The sequence below is a fragment of the Chiloscyllium punctatum genome, chromosome 6 (assembly GCF_047496795.1).
Source record: "Chiloscyllium punctatum isolate Juve2018m chromosome 6, sChiPun1.3, whole genome shotgun sequence".
In the NCBI taxonomy this organism is placed as follows: Eukaryota; Metazoa; Chordata; class Chondrichthyes; order Orectolobiformes; family Hemiscylliidae; genus Chiloscyllium; species Chiloscyllium punctatum.
This window is the reverse complement of record NC_092744.1, coordinates 41,282,295-41,303,817: the sequence shown is the minus strand read 5'-3', so window position 1 is coordinate 41,303,817 and position 21,523 is coordinate 41,282,295. Positions and strand designations below refer to the sequence as shown.

At 40.6% G+C, this 21,523-nt stretch overlaps 1 protein-coding gene across 1 annotated transcript in view; it reads right to left on the bottom strand.

The window, feature by feature from the left end:
- Positions 1-21,523, bottom strand: part of xxylt1 (xyloside xylosyltransferase 1) — a 180,092-nt gene that overhangs the window by 40,510 nt on the left and 118,059 nt on the right. The window contains exon 3 of the mRNA XM_072572529.1: positions 20,191-20,323. Coding sequence (XP_072428630.1) covers positions 20,191-20,323 — 133 coding nt within the window. The remainder of the gene's footprint in view (positions 1-20,190; positions 20,324-21,523) is intronic.

The window sequence follows — 21,523 nt, the reverse complement described above, 5'->3', positions numbered from 1 at the left end:
TTGCTTCAGATGCGGATCTGAATTCCTTTTCAATAAGGAATAAAAAAGTTTCTTTTAAACTTAACCAAACGGGACAGCAAACTCTGTATACTCATCATCCTCTGGGCGAAAAAGATTTTCCTCATGCCTTCTACCAACCATTTTAAATCTGTACTTATTTTTTGTCAATCTTTCAGAATTTATACCTTCAAATCTACTCACATGCAAGTTTTTACTTAGCACAATCAATTTCTCAGACACAAACAAAATTAGACATCAAACACTCAGAGCCACAAAGTGAAAAACAAGCTTAGCTCCAATCCTCCAGGTGATGGGGTTGTAAGGATCTGCATGTCCTTGATGGAGTGGGAGGGGGAGATGAAGTGTTCAGTCACGAGGCGGTAGGGTTGGTTGGTGCAGGTGTCCCAGAGATGTTCTCTGAAATGATCCGCAAGAGAAGACCATATCGGGTGCAACAGATATAGCAGATGACATTGGTGGAGGTACAGGTAAATTTCTGTTGGATGTGGAAGGATCCCTTGGGGCCTTGGACGGAGGTGAGGGGAGTGGTATGGGTGCAGATTTTGCACTTCCTGCGGTGGCAGGGAAGATGTCGGGAGTAGGGTGTGGACCTGATGAGGGAGTCGCGGAGGAAATGGACTCTCTGGAACACTGATAAGGATGGGGAGGGAAATACATCGCTGGTGGTGGGGTCCATTTGTAGGTGGCGGAAATGGCGGAGGATGATTACCACCTGGAGGAAGAACACCTCATATTCCGCCTTGGGACCCTGCAACCACACAGGATCAATGTGGATTTCAACAGTTTTCTCATTTCCCACCCACCCCCCCCCCCACATTATCCCAGTCCCAAGCCTCCAACTCGGCACCTCCCTCCTGACTTGTCCATCACCTTTCCCATCTAACCACTCCATCCTCCTCTTCGACCTATCACCTTCTCCCTCACCTTCATCTACCAATCGCTTTCTCAGCTAACTTCCCCTCCAGCCCCACCCGCCCCTCCCATTTATCTCTCAGCCCACCCCCCCCAAGCCCACAAGCCTCATTCCTGATGAAGGGCTTATGCCCGAAATGTCAATTTTCCTGCTCCTTGGAAGCTGCCTGACCCGCTGTGCTTTTCCAGCACCACACTCTCGACTCTGATCTCCAGCATCTGCAGGCCTCTGTTTCTCCTCAGCTCTAATCCGATCCCACTCATTTACCAACCTGAGAGACTGAATGCAGGCAGCGAGAATACCATGCAGTTCGATGGGAAAGTGTGAACAGTATCCTGCCAGACAATTTCTAGTGACTGGCTCGAGGGATAATGGGAGCCATTCTGGTAGGAGCTGGCCCACCCACACTATCAGCAGCAGCAGCAGCATCATCATGAAAGATGGGCACACAAAGTAATTTACCAAAAGATCAATTTTAGTAAGTTTGCAGATGACACCAAAATTGGTGGCATAGTAGACAATGAGGAAACTTTTTAAAGATTACAAAGGGACCTTGATCAAATGGGCTGAAAAATGGCAGGTGGGGTTCAAGCTGGATAAATGTGAGGTCCAACAAACAAGGGTAGGGCTTGTCCAAGACACCGGTGAGGCCTCTTCTGGAATCCTGTGTCCAATCTGGTCGTCCAACTATCGGAATGATGTTATTAAGCTGAAGAGGGTTTAGAGGAAATTTATCAGGATGTTTCTGTGTATGGAAAGTTTGAGTTCAAAAGAGAGGCTGGATAGACTGGGACTTTTTCACTGGAGTGTAGGAGGTTGAGAGATGACATTGTAGAAGTTTACAAAATAATGATGGGTACAGGCAGAGTTAATTATAGTTGTCTTTTCCCTAGGGTAAGGGGATTTCAAGACAAGGGGGCACATTTTTAAGGTGAGAGGTAAGAAATTAATAAAAGACATGAGGGGCAATGTTTTACACAGAGGGTGGTTTGCGTGTGGAATGAACCTCCTGAGGAAGTGGTAGATATGGATACAATTACAACATTTGAAAGATAATTGGATAATTACATGAATAGGAAAGGTTTGGCGGGATATGGGCGAGGACCAGGCTGGTGGGACAAGTTTAGTTTGGAATTATGTTCGGCATGGACTGGTTGGACTGAAGGGTCTGTTTCCGTGCTGTATGACTCTATGACTCTGTAATAATAATGTTGGAACAAACCTTATGTACTTCATGGGTAGTGAAGCACTTTGTGACAACTGGCAAAAAGCACTTTATAAATGCAGTATAAATTTCTTTAAAATATAGTCATCATTTCTAGCTTTTTGTATTTTATAATATCAATGTAATAGAGACAGCTACTCACAACTGTAAAATATTTGCGTTAGTTATTTTCTTATTTCTTAAAGTCATTCAGTCATTCACCCCTTTTCTATACTCTAAACATAAATAATGTTTTTGAAAATATTTTGGTTATATTTTGTTATACATTAATGGGCAAACGTTATGCAACAATAATTTTTTAAATTCAACCGTGGGATGTGGAGATTGCTGGCTGGCCAACATTAATTGCCCTGGAGAACATGGTGGTGAGCTGCCTTCTTGAACCGTTACAGTCCATGTGCTGTTGATAGTCCCTCAATGCCGTTCGGGAAAGAATTCCAGGATTTTAACCCAGCAACAGTGAAGGAGCAGGGATATAATTCCAAGTCAGGATGGTGAGTGGCCTGGAGGGGAACTTGCAGACAGTGATGTTCCCATGTATCTGCTGCCCTTGTCCTTCAAGATGGAAGTGGCCGTGGGTTTGGAAGGCACTGTCTGAGGATCTTAGATGAATTTCAATAGACTGATGGAGGTGGAGGGAGGGAGTATTTGTGGGTGGGGTGCCAATCCAATGGGCTGCTTTGTATTGGCTAGTGTCAAGCTTCTTGAACATTGTTGGAGCTGCACCCATCCAGGCAAGTGGGGTGTATTCCATTACACTTCTGACCTCTGCCTTGTAAATAGTGGGCAGGCTTTATGGAGTCAGGAGGTGAGTTACTCACCACAGTAATCTGACCTGCTATTGTAGCCAGTGTGTTTATAAAACAAGTCCAGTTTAGTTTTTGGTCAATGCTAACTTTGAGGATATTAATTGTGGGGAATTTGGTGAGGGTAGCACCATTGAATGGTGGTTAGTTTGTCTCTTATTAGAGATGATCTTTGTCTGGCATTTCTATGGCATGAACGTTATTGACAACTTTCAATCCAAGCCTGAACGTCGTCCAGGTCGTGTTGCAGTTGAGCATGGACTGCTTCAGTATCTGAGGAATCATGAATGGTGCTGAACATTGTGCAATCATTGGCAAAAGTCCCTACAGTTCTGACCTTATGACGGAGGGAAGGTCATTGATAAAGCAGCTGAAGATGGTTGTGCTTCAGACACCACCCTGAGGAACAGAGGTGTCTTGGAGCTAAGAGGACTCAACACGCAGCAATCAACATCATCTTCCCATGTGCCAGGTATGACTCCAAATCAAAAGTGCTACAAGGAATGGATGCTTTGTAAAATATAAGAAAAGTTTCCATTGTGACTCAGAATAGTAGATGTCCATCTCAGGTTTTTGAGAAGTTTTCCTTATCCCAACCCGAGTCTTTGCTGTCTGTGTTATTGAAGGACTGCTCCATGAGGGTTTTAGAACCATTTGAAGAAAATACTAATTGCCATCTAAACAACAGAAAGTTTAATTTTTATTGTCCTTGACTTAATCTATTGGCTATTATATGATGCCAGGCTTAAAATCAATTATTGAATCTCAACTGAGAATGTATAAATGAGATTAAGTACATATTCATGTATTAAGATCTTTCACGATTGAACTAGAAGCAATTTCAGATAAATTTATATTACGGTGGGACCACTAAATTAAACTTAGCTCACATAGATTTAAGTCCAAAGAACACTCAAGCTACTTGGTAAAGAAAGCCTAATTAACCCAATAGCTAGAACCAGATGACATGTCAGAAATAAAAACAGGAAGTGTTTGCAAAATTCAGCAGATCTGGCATCATTGATGTTAATGTTGTTTATCTGTTCAGAGATGCTGCCAGACCTGCTGACTTTCTACAGCAATTTTATTATACGTCTCCAGTATCTGCAGTAGAGACGTTCAACCTAGGAAAAGGTCCTTCAGCCCATCGAGCTGCGAGAGTCAAAAATAAGCACCTAACTATTCTAATCCCATTTTCCTATCAGCATGAATATAAGTATGATTTTTTTTACTGCTCAAAAACCTTATTTTATGTTTTCTAACCACAAGGCACAATAGTATTAAAACACAGATACTGCTATACATGCTCAAAAATAGTGCAACAAATACAGAAATCACCCCAGGAAGTTCAAATTCTGAAGTTTAAAATGTATTTTTTCTCCAGAACAAGATTTGGCCAGAGGTCAAATGAAAGTACACAGTTGGCAGGCTAGTTACCCGACCACAGATGCTTGAGTGCTCTTCTGTTAAGGTACCCTGCAGTTATAATGAAAGCTTCATTTACACTGGGGGAGTTGATGTGAAAGAATTTCTATTTCATGCAAAGGAATTAAGCGAATCAAGTTAGACGTTCTTAATTTTTAAAGAATTATTAATGACTTTGGGTTGACTCCCTGTTGCTTTCTTGAAGCATTCCATCGAGTTTACGTAATCATTTCAGGGTAGCACAAATAGCAGAATGCTTTGTGCAGATTCAAGGAACTGAAATCTAAAAACAGAAAAAGGGCATGGGGTGTAATTCCTATCTTTCATGGGAAGGTTCCGTGCAAAGTGTCTGTCTTGCACTATCATCCTTTCTGTCATTTAAATTCTCCTGTCTTTTATCTTAATACAGATCTTCCTTTTGGTTCATTCCTCCCTTCCCCCCCTTTCTCTGCCTCAAGGCTTTCTAATTACACCTTAAGCTTTGTTGGCTCTCTTTCTCTCTCCACAGAGATTATCTGAACTCCTGAGTATATCCAGGCTTTTCTGTTTGCAATTTTAGATTTCAAACATTCACAGTATTTTGCTGTTATATTCTAACTCTAAACATGGCCCTCACTGCACACAACAATCTTGGTTACTTGTAATTAGACAGGCTCTGTCAGTTCTGGCTTTGTTGTTGGATAAACCAAAGTTCTCATGGGAAGGAATAGGGTGCCTTAGCTTGGCACTCCCAGCACTACCACTGGAAATCCCAGGTGAAATGAATTTTAAGTGCATAAACAGTGGAGGAATTTAGCAAACTTCATTCAGACAATACTGATCGAAACTTTTGTTGATATAAAGAGTATTAATGGCACCCAGTTTGGGTTCCGCCAGGGTCAGTCGGTCCTGACTACATTACAGATTTGATTCAAACATGGTCAAAAGAGCTTAATTCCAGATGTGAGATGAGAGTGACAGCCCTCAACATCAAGGCCGCATTTGACCAAATGTGCCATCAAGGAACCCTAGCAAAACTGGAATCATTGAGAATTGGGTCAAACTCTCCACTGGCTGGAGTCAAACCTAGCAGAGAGCAAGATGGTAGTGGTTGTTGGAGATCAGTTATCTCAGCTCCAGGGCATCTCTGCAGGAGTTCATCAGGATAGTGTCCTCGGCCCAACCATCTTCAGCTGCTTCATCAATAACATTCCCCTATCATTAGGTCAGATGTAAGGATGTTGACTGATGATTGCAAATGTTCAGCATCGTTCACAACTCCTCGGGTACTGAAACAGTCTATGTTTACATGTGGCAGATAACATCATGCCCACACAAATGTCAGGCAATAAACATCTCCAATAAGGGACGCTGTCCCTTGACATTCATTGGTGTTACCATCACTGAATCTCCCACTGTCAACATCGTTGGGGTTATCACTGACAAGAAACTCAACTGGACTCGCCACGTAATCACAGTGCTACAACAGCAGGTCTGAGGTTAGGAATACGACGGCGAGTTATTCACCTCAAATCCTATCAATTGTCTACAAAGGCACAATTCAGGATTGTGATGGAATACTCCCCACTTACCTGGATGGGTGCAGCTCCAACAACACTCAAAAACCTTGACACCATCCAGCACAAAGCAGCCCACTTGACTCGAGGGAAACTGGGGACAGGCGATATGTACTAGATCAACCTGTGACACCCACATCTCACGAGTGAATTAAAAATGTGTACCATTCTACCAGTTTTCTGAGATAGGTATTCTTGAAATTATTTTGAATTGTGAAGTCCAATAATATCAAATGATATCACAAATACTTTCAGATTCAGTGTTTCAAAGCAATTTGCACCATTTTGAATTCTTATGTTCCCCAACTACATTATGCAACAGGATTGACTAACTCTATGCCAATTTCTCCCCACCCCCACCCTCCTCTAGCTTATCTCTCCACGCTTCAGGCTCACTGCCTTTATTCCTGATGAAGGGCTTTTGCCCGAAACGTCAATTTCGAAGCTACTTGGATGCTGCCTGAACTGCTGTGCTCTTCCAGCACCACTAATCCAGAATCTGGTTTCCAGCATCTGCAGTCATTGTTTTTACCCCATCTTTAAAGTCTAGATTAGAGTGGTGCTGGAAAAGCACAGCAGTTCAGGCAGCATCAGAGGAGCAGTAAAATCGACGTTTCGATGTTTCGGGCAAAAGCCCTTCATCAGGAATCTTTAAAGCAGAAACTAATTATTTTAAACATATTTATTTTAATTGCTCCAAGCCTTCAATTGCCTAGGGCCCAAGCTCTGGCACATTTTCCTTAAACCACACTCCCTACCTTTCTATCATACTCGCCTCCTTTAAGATATTCCTTTCAACCTATTATTTTAACGAAACAGAAATCAACATGCTCAATTATTCTCTTCAGGACTTATTCCTGTTGCTTTAAAAGGATTGCCATTAGGGACCCAACTTTTAGAAAAAAGCTGCTTGATTATTATAAAGAGGAGGTTTGGACATTGTAGTATTGGATGAGATATCAGAGCGATATAAAAATATAAGTAGGAGCATGTCGAACTTAGTCAATGTCAGTCAACAAGGCTAAGGTCATAGGTGAGCAGGATTTTAGTGCAAGATAGGATCTAATTGCACAAAGGTGCTATGTTGCCATTTTATGAATAAAATATTTGAGACTAACAACCATAAATGTTGCATTTATGGTTCACATTTTTAACTACAAGTGCCATAAATTTCTAATTTAACAGAAGAAGCCTCACCACGCAATATATTCACATTTTGCAACTGTGATGAATCACAGAATCCCCCAACAGTGTGGAAGCAGGCTATTCAGCCATCAGGTTCACACCGACCCTCTCAAGAAGATTACACCCAGCCCTACCCTCCTCCCCTATCCGTGTTATCCTGCATCTCCCATAGCCAATCCACCTAATCTACACCTCCCTGGACACTATGGGCAATTTAACATGGTCAATCCATCTAACCTGCACATCTTTGGACATGTAACATTCTTACTGTTCAGCAACTTTAATTCTAAAATAGAGGTAAATAGGCTTTTGGTTTTCAGTTCTGTGAAGGTATCTTGCATTCCTTTTAAAGTCAGAAACTTATTTTAGCAGTGGGTCAAACAAGCATTTACAGATTCCATGTGACTTAAGCTAAATGACTAGACAAGAAGTTATAATCAAACATCTGGGAAACCTTTCGTCCAAAGGTTAATGTATTACAAAGCAAATTGGCCATTGAAATTTAGTTAATATTAGTTTAAACACTCCTGTCTACAGGAAGTGATTTTAAGCACATCTGTAAATGGTGTTGAGCCCTCAAAAGCAAAATTGTCAGGAGGCTATTTGCAATTGAATGTGCCATAGCCATAGCTGAATAAAAAGTTGCCATATTCTTACCAGACCATAGGGCTGCTCTCTCGTCAGAGAGAGACGGCTGGTGGAGATTTTAACCTGAGTAACAACGCTTCAGGCAAAGGGTGAAGCTGAGAAGGTGCGATCTTCATGGTAACCTCAGCCCGTGTGGGAATTGAACCCACACTGTTGTCGCCACTCTAACTTTGAAAAGTAACCATCCAGCCAACTGGCCATGCTAGCTGGGTACCATACTGATGCCACAATCTGACTACAACATTATACAATTTCATCCTGAGTTGATTTTTGATCTGCAGTGCTTGGACTTGTTGACTTCTACAGCTGACAACTAGCACTCCACGCACAAAGTGTGAGGATGACCGTCCTCTGGGATGATTGACTCCCTTTGCCCAGCAATGAGAAAGCTCACCAGATCAGGCTCCAATCAGTCACTTAACAACAGACTGCGAAGCTTCTTTGTCTTGATAATGATGTACCACCCCACCAGACATTCTGGATTCTATAGATCATCACTGGAGGTTAAGGCTTCAGAGAATCCAGTTGTGCTTTCTTTAAGAACCTGTGACTGGGGAGTGTATGAAGTGATTGGAGCCAAGTGTAGTGGGCGTTAATGTTCACCCCAGCCCCGCTCTGATTGGCCAAGGAATGGAACAAAACTGAAGCCACCCATGCAACCCTTTGGGAAACAGGCCACTTTTGATACTTATCAGGGACTCAGGTCAACAGACTGTGGGTGAGTTTTATACTTACTGAAGTCAATTAGCGAGGAAACCCACTTAAGGATCCCAAATCAAACTGAAAAATTTAAAATTACACACTTAAAGAAAGTCTATATTTAATAACAAATCAATTTTTAATACTTTAAGCAATAAACACTGCCCTACATTTTCCTTCCTTTACAATTAACAATATAGATCACAAAAATTACTATCATCACAATGAAGAAATGGAATGAGCTCCCAGTTATAACAGTAACCATTAGCTGGATACACACTTGGCTAGAAGGAAGTTGATGGTTATAACCGGTGAAATACAAGGAGACGGGATTCTTGCCTGTGAAGACTGGGATTCCTGTAGTTCTTGAAGCATGAACTTGTTACTACAAGAATTGTGAAAACTCAGGGCGGTGTAATGAGGGAAATGCTATTAGATGAATGTTCTGAATTTTTTTCCTCCATTTTGCTTTAATGGGAATAACTCAGGTGTATATCTCAATGACAGAATATTTTGTGCTCGGATTTAAGGGGACGTGTTGAATGGTTTTGTTTCTTTTTTCCATGACTTTCTTGTGTATCTAATGTTTTGCATTTTATTATTCTTCAATTAACCTATCCTTGGATCAAATGCCTCAAGGTGTTACAGATCCTGATTTACCATGTCTTTTTTGAACCTCTACCTCTGACGATTCCATTCTTCAATGTTTGATCGGATCTCCTGCCCACTCCATATGGCACCAGGTTTCTCTTTCCACCTGTTCACATTGGCTCTGTTTTGCTCTGGAGCTGATGCCTTTAACTGTTCGAAAGCTTTCTGACACTCTGTCTTCGCTAATTAAAGACAGGCACTGGAGAATTGCCAAAATCAAAGAATCGTACTCTAGAATCAGCCAGCATCTCCAAAAGAGGCAAAGTATTTTTATTGAACATGCTGCCTGAATGTAATCTTTCAGACTGTGTATTAGAATAGGAATATCAACCTAACCTATAAGTACAACAGTTTTTAAGTGGCATTTTCCAGAAAGAGGAAATAGAAAGGTCAAACAAAAAGTAAGGTTCCGGCACAAGAGGAAACAGTTGCAGGCCACAGCACACAGACAGATTGAAGGCTGAGATTGGAGAGTGCACCATGAACAGTCTGCAGCCAAATAATCTATTAAACACAAGGCTGTTTCAGGGCAGTCAGAATGACCCAAAATAAACACTGGCAAACTTTTCATAGAGAAACAACCATCCAGGCAGTGATCCATTAAGAAAAACCTGGAGATGAGCAAGATAATAGTTTCTGTGAAGACACAGTAGCAGGAAACACATTTAATGCACTGAAAAAATAAATTTATATTACAATTCTTAATTACTGATTATCACATTTTTTTAAAGGAATTATATTTCAGCAGTGAGCCAACAAGCTGAAGGCTCAGGATGAAAAACTGGATCACACACTTTGGGCAATAATCTAAAAGAGTAATTACAGTGGGACTGTTATTTGAATTCTGCAATGTAACTACTCCCTCTGTTGAATGGTTTAGGTACAATAATCACAAGAAAGCAGTTCCCCAGATGACTAGGTACAGCTGTATAGGGATGAACACCTTAGGTATTGTGCAAACATACCAAGAGACTACAGACATAAGCTTTATGGATTACAAGGTGATATGTTGACGTTGGGCACAGCAGCAATGGGTGGTGGGGAGGGGAGGAAGAGGATAGGCCTTCAATATCCCAATGCAAGTGCATTGAAATGGTAAGGTTCTGATCTCTAGTCACTGACCAATATTTGAGAAGTATGTACAAGCACCTCACTTCTGAACAACCTGCGAAATTACTCTTCATTCCTTATGGATCAAGAATGGCTCACAGTACTAAAGTGTGACTGACAAGATTGAACCATACTATTGGGAATTGGTGGAAGGGGAAACTGAATGGAAGTGGCAGAAGGGGAAGTTACATATCTATTTTGTTGCTGAATTTGTAGACAGATGTTTCATGCCCTCAGCTTACGTTTTTGACAAAGAGTATTTAAAATAGGATGTGTGTCCAGCTTGCCATTTTCCCACCCATCCCAATCTCACCTACATAATACAAAGGGTGGGCAGATTCTGAAATTGACAGTCTGAAATGGGCTTTTTAAAACCTCTATTAGTCCCAATATTATCTTGCCCACACGATAATATGGTAGGCCTGGGCAGGAATGGCAGGCTCATTTTTTTAAGCAGTTTTATTTTAGAAATACAGGAAGAAGGAATTGGTTGGCTGGCAGCTTCAGTAGAAAAGACCTCCTCTCTCTCCGAGAGGTAGTATTCCACTATCTGCTAATTTAGCCCACCCTCAGCAGGTTATGGGTGATGGGTGAGCTTGTTGCCAGTCTGTTGCTTGGCTGCAGATTTTCCCATAAATTTCCATTCAGTATCTTTAAAGGAGATGTTTTACCAACCATCCTTTCAAGAGAACCCACATTTTACATCATTCCTTCTCTGCCTGACCCAATGAGATGAAGTGAATTACATGAAGATGAAGGGAATGCAGCCTCCAATTTGGCGCATACTTCACATGACCAGGAGACAACCACTACGTTCTGTGTTAGTACCGAGGAGGAGTAATTCCCAAATAACCTCTCCCTTTTTGATTAGCTCTAAAAACCAACTTTGGATACACACCAGGATACATAGAGATCTGGTTTCTTGCACTGATAGACCATGTCAGGAAAAACAATTAAAAACCGAGTTAAAAATATCCATTGCCAAGGAAGGGATTTTTGATGTTATTGGTAAATATACATGGACAGGACCATATGCTAAAAAGCACTCACTTTAGATACTTATTTTAAAAATATCAATGACAATATGAGTTGGAGGACAGTTGATTTTGGAACTTCTCCAGGGGCCTATGCCAGGTTACATTATCTCATGATACTTGCATTTGATGAAATATTACTTTGGTTTTGGATACTTGAATTTAATGATCGGAAAGTGTGGTATGAAGATTCATGTGTACAGTGAGTAACTACTTTTGATGTAACTAGTTCTTAGTAAAAGCATCATTCTATTCAATTTTCCATTGAGGACAGTTGAGTGGGGGTAAGAAGGGACTTGCTAACAACTGACAGAAAACAGTCAAGCTAGTTTGTAACTATATCCTTCATCTGTAACTTTTCAATATTCCAAACAATTATCATTTATGAAATTAAGCTTAATAGTAAGTAGATGCTAAATGAGCCATGATAACTTTTCACAGAAACGTGTTGTGAAATGAAGCAGAAGAGTTTCTAAAATAATGAATAAAGAACAACTTAATTCAATAAAGCTGAAAGCTGAATGATTTCAGAGACTTGCAGGTAATTAGGGAGATATGAATCACATAAAACGGAAAGCTATGTCTTGTGTTCTACATATTTTACACACTGAAATTTGCAGGAACTTTATTTGCAGAATAAAAAGAAGATTTAAAACCAACTATTACCATGTAATGAATCAAAAAGAAGCAATACACAGTCCATGAAGTTAATTCACATTTCTTGGCTGTGGCCAAAATCTATCGGGAGTATTGATACCATCTTTCTTCAAATACAATTTATTTCTTAATATTTGAGAACGATAACAGTTTAGCAAGATAAAATGTTATATTTAAAGTAATGCAGGTAATTAAGGTGAGGCAGTGAGCAAGTGGTGGGAGACCTTACAGTGACTAAGCAGGTTTTTCTTTAGCTCAACATGCAGTCAGAGTCCTACTTTTCCTTCCACTAAATTCATTTTGAAAATTTGGCATTACTGCTCATTACCTTCCAATCTCTGCATTTCTTTCAGCTTTCTTCCACCTGACTGAGTCATTCAGTACCCGAGTCACGTACAATTTCTTCATGACTCCTTTTTAAAGCTCCTTTATACATTACGTTTGCAGATTTTGTAATTTATAGATCATCACAAGCCAGTATCACAAAGTCACCTTTGTTCCAATATAGCTCATACTCTGTCTTCTGCAATTTCTAGCCTGGTTATTTTAATTATTATATCAACAAAAGGCATTTCTAATTTTTAATATACATACAAGTATTGAAGTGTTTATTATACTACAAAAAACCTATTCAAAAACACCACGTGCAAAACATGGAAAAAAGTGGCTTTTAGCCCAAACAAAGGTTCACTTTCATTTCTTTTTGCTCTCCTTTCGCTCCCTCCTTCACTATCATTATCAACATCAAGATGAATGCGAATGATGAATATTACTTTTATCCATTATCTGTCATTGTCTGGAATGCAATTTCTAAGCGAGCGGTGGGAATAAATTCAATAGCAATTTTCAAAAGGGAATTGAATAAACATGTGAAAAGGAAAACTATGCAGGACAATGAAGACAGTGAAGTGGAATTTGATAGCACTCTAAATGCTGTAAAATTCTGTAACTCTAAATTAATGGAAATGTATGATGATTGCAGGGGGACGATAAACAGTCAAAGAACCCAGAGATATGAAGGTGATTAAATCTGGTAGCTCCAGCTCTCAAACAGGCCTGAGCCAAATGGAAGTAATCAGGCATAAGGACTCACTTGCGGGAGGTGGCTCCAGCTGGACATCCTTGGGCATGGTTCTCAACAATGGGGTGCAGTAGGGGCATGATTGGCAATCTCAAGGGAGCCTGGTAATCAGGAAGCTAAAGGGAGACTAGTACTTGGAAAGGCAATCTGGGTGACTGAGGCTGAACATTGCCTTGCAGGTATCTGGGAGGGTACTACTGCTCCTCCTCCTCACCACAGGGAGTCACATACCTCGGCTGTCTCACTTCCCTTTCTGACCTTCTGCAAATCCTTGCAGCACCAGTTAGTTACAAATTAAGCTCCCAGTTGTGTAGTTGGAGCCCAATTTAAGGATATTAATTGGTGCTCCACAGTCAGATGCTTTGATTTCTCCCATGTAAAATGACTGTGGGCAAGTTGGAATGGAGTTATATGGATCTCACTGTATAAATCCTCACTCACTGCCTTAGCTCCTGGTCATTGTAAGGAAGCCAATGTCAAGGTCTATGAATTTATCACATTTTGAGACATTGAACAATTTGTTACAATTCTGAGCTGCAATCTACACTTTGGAAAATATATTGTTTTTACTTCTTAAAGTGAAAGACTTTATTCTTAGCATCAGCGATTAAACTTTGCCTAATGCTATTTGCACTGCTGAACTATGTCAGGCTTTACCATTCTTATGGATCATCATTTAATTAGGTAATAGTTCTGAAAGAATCTTAACAGGTCCCTCGACAGTAGCTAGAATTAGTACAGTTCCAACAACATTCAAGGAGCTTGGCACCATTCAGGACAAAGCAGCCTAATATTCCCCCAACCACTTTCAAAACTGGATTGTTTCACCACTGACACACAGTGGCAGAGGGGTGACCCATCTACAAGGTGCACTGCAGAGATTCACCAAAGCTCCTCTGACAGTACCTTCCAAACTCACAACTTCTTTCATCTAGAAGGACAAGGGCAGTAGATACATGAAAATACCACCACTTGAAAGTTCATCACCAAGCCACTCACCATCTTGTCTTGAACTTATATCACTGTTCCTTCATTGTCATCACACAAAAGTCCTGGAAACCCTTTCCTAACAGCATTGTGGATGTCCCTACACATGGGCCAGAGCAATTTGAGTAGGGCAGTCCAGCACCACCTTCTTGTGAACAATTAGGATTGGGCAAAGAAACCCACACTGCTAACTGATACAGCAGTGCACCTGCACAGTTACTGCCTTTGCTGTTTGAATTCATGTATTGCTGCACATCGGCGTGCATCTGGGAAAATTAACAAACAGTGAAATTCGCAACGAATCTTAGAGGACCCTGTTTGGGAAAGGTCACAGCACAGAGACAAATAAGTGAATAGTTTTAAGTGCTGCCTTGGGGCCTTGCTGTAAGTCTGCAGTAGTGAGTAGAGTTGATCTTTATTGATGATTTGGAGATGCCGGTGTTGGACTGGGGTGTATGAAGTTATAAATCACACAACACCAGGATTGGATATCTGTCCAGCATGGACAAGTTGGACCGAAGGGTCCGTTTCCGTGCTGTACATCTCTATGACTCTATGGTTCCAATGTGTACAATGTCCTCCTGCTGGTCCCTCTCCCCTTTGAGAACATTCTGCACCCTCTCAGACACCCTTGATCCTGGCACCAGGAAAGCAACACACCATTCTGATTTTTCGCTGCTGGCCACAGAAACGTCTGTCTATGCCTCGGCCTAGAGAGTCCCCTAACACAATCGATCACCTGATGAAGGAGCGGCGCTCCGAAAGTTAGTGTGCTTTCAATTAAACCTGTTGGACTATAACCTGGTGTTGTGCGATTTTTAACTTTCTTTATTGATGATATGTTTTTTGAGATATGTCTCTTGATTAAACTTAAAAATATAAGCCATGAGTATTAAGTTAGCCTGGAGCAGTGTTTTGCAGAGGAATAAGAAAATGCTATTTTCTGAGTCTGCAGATTGGAAGAAGCAATAATGGTCTTTAGTAGAGTGATATGCTCTTCTTGTTGGGTGTGGGAGTTTAAGAAGAGTTTACGTGTTACTGAGGATTATATCTGCAATGAATGTCATTGGTTGTGAATCCTATCAGATCAAATGGAATGGTTGGAACGACAGAGGCGATGAGTAATTTACAAGAGCAAGGGGGTAATTGGATGGTAGTTATAGGAAGGGAGAAAAGTCACAGATACAGTCACATCGATGGGCTAATTCTGGGAAAGGTAAGAGAGGCAGGTAGGTAGTGCGGGAGTCTTATCCCCAATTCAAACAAGTATGTTGTTTTGAAAATATAGGGGGTGATGAATTCTCAGGGGAATGTAGCAAGAACAGACAAGTTTCTGATATTGAGACTGGCTCTAATGCAATGAGGGGTATGTCGGGTTCCAAGTGATCGATTGTGTTAGGGGACTCTCTAGGCCGAGGCATGGACAGACTTTTCTGTGGACAGCAGCGAAAAATCAGAATGGTGTGTTGCTTCCCTGGTGCCAGGATCAAGGGTGTTTCAGAGAGGGTGCAGAATGTTCTCAAAGGGGACAGGGACCAGCAGGAGGTCATAGTACACATTGGAACCAATGACATAGAGTCATAGAGATGTACAGCACGGAAACAGACCCTTTGGTCCAACTCGTCCATGCTGGACAGATATCCAAACCCAATCTAGTCCCACCTGCCAGCACCTGGCCCATATCCCTCCAAACCCATCCTATTTATATACCCATCTAGATGCCCCTTAAGTGTCGCAATTGTACCAGCCTCCATACCTCCTCTGGCAGCTCATTCCATTCACGTACCACCCTCTGCGTGAAAAGGTTGCCCCTTAAGTCTCTTTTATATCTATCCCCTCTCACCCTAAACCTATGCCCTCTAGTTCTGGACTCCCTCACCCCAGGGAAAAGACTTTGTCTATTTATCCTATCCATGCCCCTCATAATTTTGGAAACCTCTATAAGGTCACCCCTCAGCCTCTGACACTCCAGGGAAAACAGCCCCAAACTATTCAGCCTCTCCCTGTAGCTCAAATCCTTCAACTCTGGCAACATTCTTGTAAATCTTTTCTGAACCCTTTCAAGTTTCACAACATCTTTCCGATAGGAAGGTTATCAGACTTGCATCAATATTCCAAAAGTGGCCTAACCAATGTCCTGTACAGTTGCAACATGACCTCCTAACTCCTGTACTGAATACTCTGACCAATAAAGGAAAGCATACCAAACGCCTTCTTCACTATCCTATCTACCTGTAACTCTATTTTCAAGGAGCTATGAACTTGAACCCCAAGGTCTCTTTGTTCAGCAGCACTCCCGAGGACCTTACCATTAAGTGTATAAGTCCTGCTAAGATTTGCTTTCCCAAAATGCAGCACCTCGCATTTATCTAAATTAAACTCCATCTGCCACTTCTCAGCCCATTGGCCCATCTGACAGATCCCGTTATAATTCGAGGTAACCTTCTTCGCTGTCCACTACACCTCCACTTTTGGTGTCATCTGCAAACTTACTAACTATACCTCTTATGCTCACATCCCAATCATTTATGTAAATGACAAAAAGTAGTGGACCCAGCAACTTGTGGCACTCCACTGGTCACAGGCCTCCAGTCTGAAAAACAACCCTCCACCAACACCCTCTGTCTTCTACCTTTGAGCCAGTTCTGTATCCAAATGACTATTTCTCCCTCTATTCCATGAGATCTAACCTTGCTAACCAGTCTCCCATGGGGAACCTTGTTGAACGCCTAGATCATGTCTACCACTCTGCCCTCATCAATCCTCTTTGTTACTTCTTCAAAATATTAAATCAAGTTTGCGAGACATGATTTCCCACGCACAAAGCCATGTTGACTTTCCCTAATCAGTCCTTGCCTTTTCAAATACATGTACATCCTGTCCCTCAGGATTCCCTCCAACAACTTAGTGGTATGTGTGTGGAATGAGCTGCCAAGGGAAGTGGAGGCGGCTAATGCAATTGCAACATTTAACAGGCATCTGGATGGGTATATGAATAGGAAGGGTTGGAGGGATATGGGCCGGGTGCTGGCAGGTGGGACTAGATTGGGTTGGGATATCTGGTCGACATGGGCGAATTGGACCAAAGGGTCTGTTTCCGTGCTGTACATCGCTATGATTATCGCGAGACGGTATTTAATGTTGAGGCTTTACCTTAAGAAAATAACTAAATAACCTAGCTCAGCTCTGATGATACCTGAATTTGAATATTTAGCTTCATTGTATTTGATGGCTTTTTTAATAACTTAATATGTCTTAACCCATGGCTCTGTTCAGACTCTTACCTTGTAGTCAAAACGGTTGCAGGTTCAAGCCCCACTTAAGAACAAAAATCAAAAGGGGTACCATTTGTGCAGTACCAAGACAGTACTGCACTCTCAGAGCAGCTATATTTCACATGAGGTATTAAAGCAGGACATGTCTCCCCTCTCCAGATCCAGGGTAAATTTCCAGTAAAGGGCTGGGTAATCATCTCTTAACTGACATCACAAAACTGAGAACCTGATTGTTATCAGCTGTTTGTGTGAATTTTCTGTGTGCAAATTGGTTGTTGTATTTTCCAGAATATACCATATATACGCTTAATAAATCATTGATGCTATACTTTGGGATGTTCTGACGTTGTGAGAGGTGCTATATAACTGTGTGTCTTTTTTAAAGACATACCTCACTGAAACCTCCAATTCAATCTATTTCTTTACAATTGAAAACTACTCCAGATACCTATATTCAAGTTAATTGCTTGAATGTCATTATTCTTTCATCATAAACGCAGTACCATACAGATACCATACAGTGATGTGAAATCCTATAATTTCAAACCTACATATCTTTTTAAACTAATGCAAGAAGATATCAGAGATAGCAGTCTCAAAAGTGAACTCAAGTAAAAATAAATTTACTTGAGAAACATGCTGAATCTTTGCAAAATGAAGTACCAAACACAGAAAACATCTGATGCTTCTGAGCACTATTCCAATAAACCCAGATTAGTCGACTGCCAATCTCATTTGTGTGAAAGGCACACAGAAATTATTATGCATCCAGTTCCAAATCCTCTGCTTTAGCAACTCTTACATGTTTCCACTTTCATCTGATTGATGAGATTCTGAAAAGTAAAATATCCCTAGCCACATTGCAATATGTACATTGCACTTAGTATAAAATGTTTGCTCTTTTTCATGATACGTTTTCATAGCACATTTCTTTATCACAATGCATTAGCATGAAGGACCACTCAGTACAACATAGTATGCAAATTTCTTGGCTCATAAGAATCACAAAAAAAAAGTATGTTCAGGAAATGTTCACACATTATCCGACTATTTGAAGAGACTTGGGCTGTCTCAATTTGCTTTTCTAAAACTGCCTCTGGAAATCAACATCTATGAAAAGCCCTGAAAAACCACTGGAGACTTCACAATTCAGCCATCTCAAATGTCACTACATCAATGATATTGCTGCAGTATTGGATCTATTCTAAGATTTTGTGAAACTCACAGTTCTAGCAGGACTTATAGCTATGTGTGTCTTTTGCATATGTTTATTTGCTTTTCCTCTGGAACAATCTGGGATACCATATGTTGATTGACTGCCATTGATCCTTATTGATATTAGTCTAAACTTCTTACACCATGTGGGGATGGGCGGCTACTCAAAGTCTTCAGCAGAAGATACAACTCGCTCAGGTTTATTACATAATACTTATTAGCTACTTACATTAAACCTAAGACAAATGATGGTCTCTTAGGGATATCAGACTTAACATAAGCACAAATTTGCATTACTGCCACTGAAACAATCTGGTTCACACTAGGAGACTGTTCACTGCAATTTCAACACAGTTCTGAATGATCTGGAAACCCACCCACTGTTAGTGCCTACCAGTGGATTTTTGAAAGATTTACAGATTGATAATTAACATGCCTCCCATAGCCATCACATGCTGAGGTGGGACTTCAACTCAGAGCTTCTGGCCCAGAGGAAGAGATGCATCACAAAGTGTCCACTGCACACAGTGAGACAATAAGGAAGAATAGACTGCAGACTGGGCATGGGACAAGGATAGCACAGGTGCCAGCGCGATGGATAGTGAGGTTGTTGCAGGCTCAGCTGTAGCAGACTCAAAGGATGATTCAAGGAGGTGGCCTACAAAAGAAGGCTGACAGGTATGCATGATGAAATGGTCGTGTATTACCACACCTACCTGAAGGCCTGTGATTAGCCAAAGAAGCATGGAGGAGCCCAGAACTAAACTTCACACAGATTGTGGAACCTGTCCTGCCCATTGTAGAAGTAGGGACAAAAAAACTATTAATGTACATATGGTTCCAACCATGCCGTAGGTTTTGATGCCATCCACTGTTTGAGACCTATAATTGAAGCTCAGACTGAAGTAATGCAAGGCCAGCTTGCTGTCATGCAAGCTGTGGATAGCAGCAGTCAAAGAGACTTGCAAGGCTACTCCAGCAATTTGTTCTCCACAACATTACTGCGATAGCAGAGATGCTACCTGGAGTGTGTCAGTAGCTCTTTGGAGCAGAAACCTATCCTCTCTTTGAGTGCTGAAATTCATCTTCTCATGACCATGTACTTTAAAGCAACTAGCACCAGGGTGTGGGTGTGTGCCGAACTCCATTTTGGGTGCACTTGTGGTACTGAAATCTGGGCATCATAGAGCTCTGCTGCACACACAATATCTTTAAATATACTAAAGATTTTAATTTAGTTCATCAATCAGAATCCAATTATTTTTCTAAAGACGATCTTATCAGACAAAGATGTAAGAATTTATGTTTCCTATATGTTAAGAGCAACTCATTAATAAGTAACTACAATTTTTATATTTAATTTTCAAGAATTACTTCCATGCTATAATATTGCTTTATAAATGGCTTATGTTTGGGCAGTTGGATAGAAAAATATATTGACATATTGAATGAAAACTATAAGATGCCAGCTGTAAGACTCATTCAGAAAATAAAATCTAAAATGACAATTCTAACCATGATTTCTTATGCCAAAATCTCTGAAATTATATATTTAAGTTGTATTTAGAATTCAGCAGAAAGAAACTGCAAATGGCAATCAGACCCTCACCACAGACCTTGTACTTGTAATAACTTCTTAGGTCTACATTCTTCACTTTTGTTTCTGGCTAGGCTTTTAGGGCTATTGCAGTGATTTCAATACCTGTAAACAGGCTGCATTTCTCTGGCGATCCCTATCACAGCTCCTGGCTGGAACATCTCAAACTCCCCAAACAGACTCCTGATGTTAGACATGTACTTCAAATCCAGATCCAACTGCACAATACGAGTCATTTCTGCAAAACAAAAGGAGGAAAAATTAGGTCACACATAGGTCACTGGAAACAGACAGGATGTATTATATCCAACGTTCATTCAAAGGCACCGTTTGGTCTCTGAAAAGAAAAGTTCACATTAGTTAACGACATAGACAGCCAAAAAATAAACTAAATACGTGGTCGAAAAACAGGAGAGTTAGTTGGAGATACTATAAACTTTACAGTGCCACATTGAGGTAGAAGCGGGGGGGGGGGCTTCGAAAGCTTGCGGTTTCAAATAAACCTGTTGGACTATAACCCACTGTCATGTGATTTTTGACATATGACATTGTGATTTTAATTTTCATGTCAGCTTTTATTAACAGTAACCCATTAAATATATATGTGATCACAGATGAAATGTTATTGTGTTAGTCTTCTTCCCTGTTATACATTGTGCATTCAGTCATGATGTGCATATGATATCATATGCACATTCAGCGATGTGCATATGATATATAACATCAGCAAATACAGAAACCAAGTTATGTGTATAAGTCTGCAATATTGCAGCTGTGTAAATATCTGTTGTTAATAAACTTCAAGATATCCATTTCAATAAGAAAACTCTCTGGTATATATTATGTAGACTAACATATTGAAAAATGCAAATCACATTATAGTGGCTGTATGTGGCACTAAAAGCTAGATGGGACAGATAGTTAATGACAGTAAGAGGATATTAAAGGCTAAAGAGATAACAGCAGTATGGCAGCAGTATAGTATTTTTCCTAACAGTCATCCAATTATCTATCCAAGTTCAGAGCTGAAGCTACACCTACAATCAAAATTAAAATCCTACAATCAAAGCTAAAGTGCTCCAACCAAACCTGAAGGTTACATATCTACAGTATACTGAATCATGGAGTACTCCTCACTATTACAAAAAGGAAAGGCAGTTTACAAGGGACAAAGTGGATCAGACCTAAAAATAAACTTTTAAATGGTACTGAGAGGAAAACTCTAACGTATTACACCAGAAAAACAAACAAATTTTAAAATGTTCCATTTTATTCAAAAGCTCACCAATTCACAGTCATTGGTTCTGTCATTTTGCCCCTTTGGAAAAGCATGAAAATAAAGATTCATCACAACTCATTCTTTTTAGGCATGAACAGCACCTAGTGACGCAAGTCTGCAACTTTTAAAGGAGAAACAGCAGGTAATAAATGAAAGAAG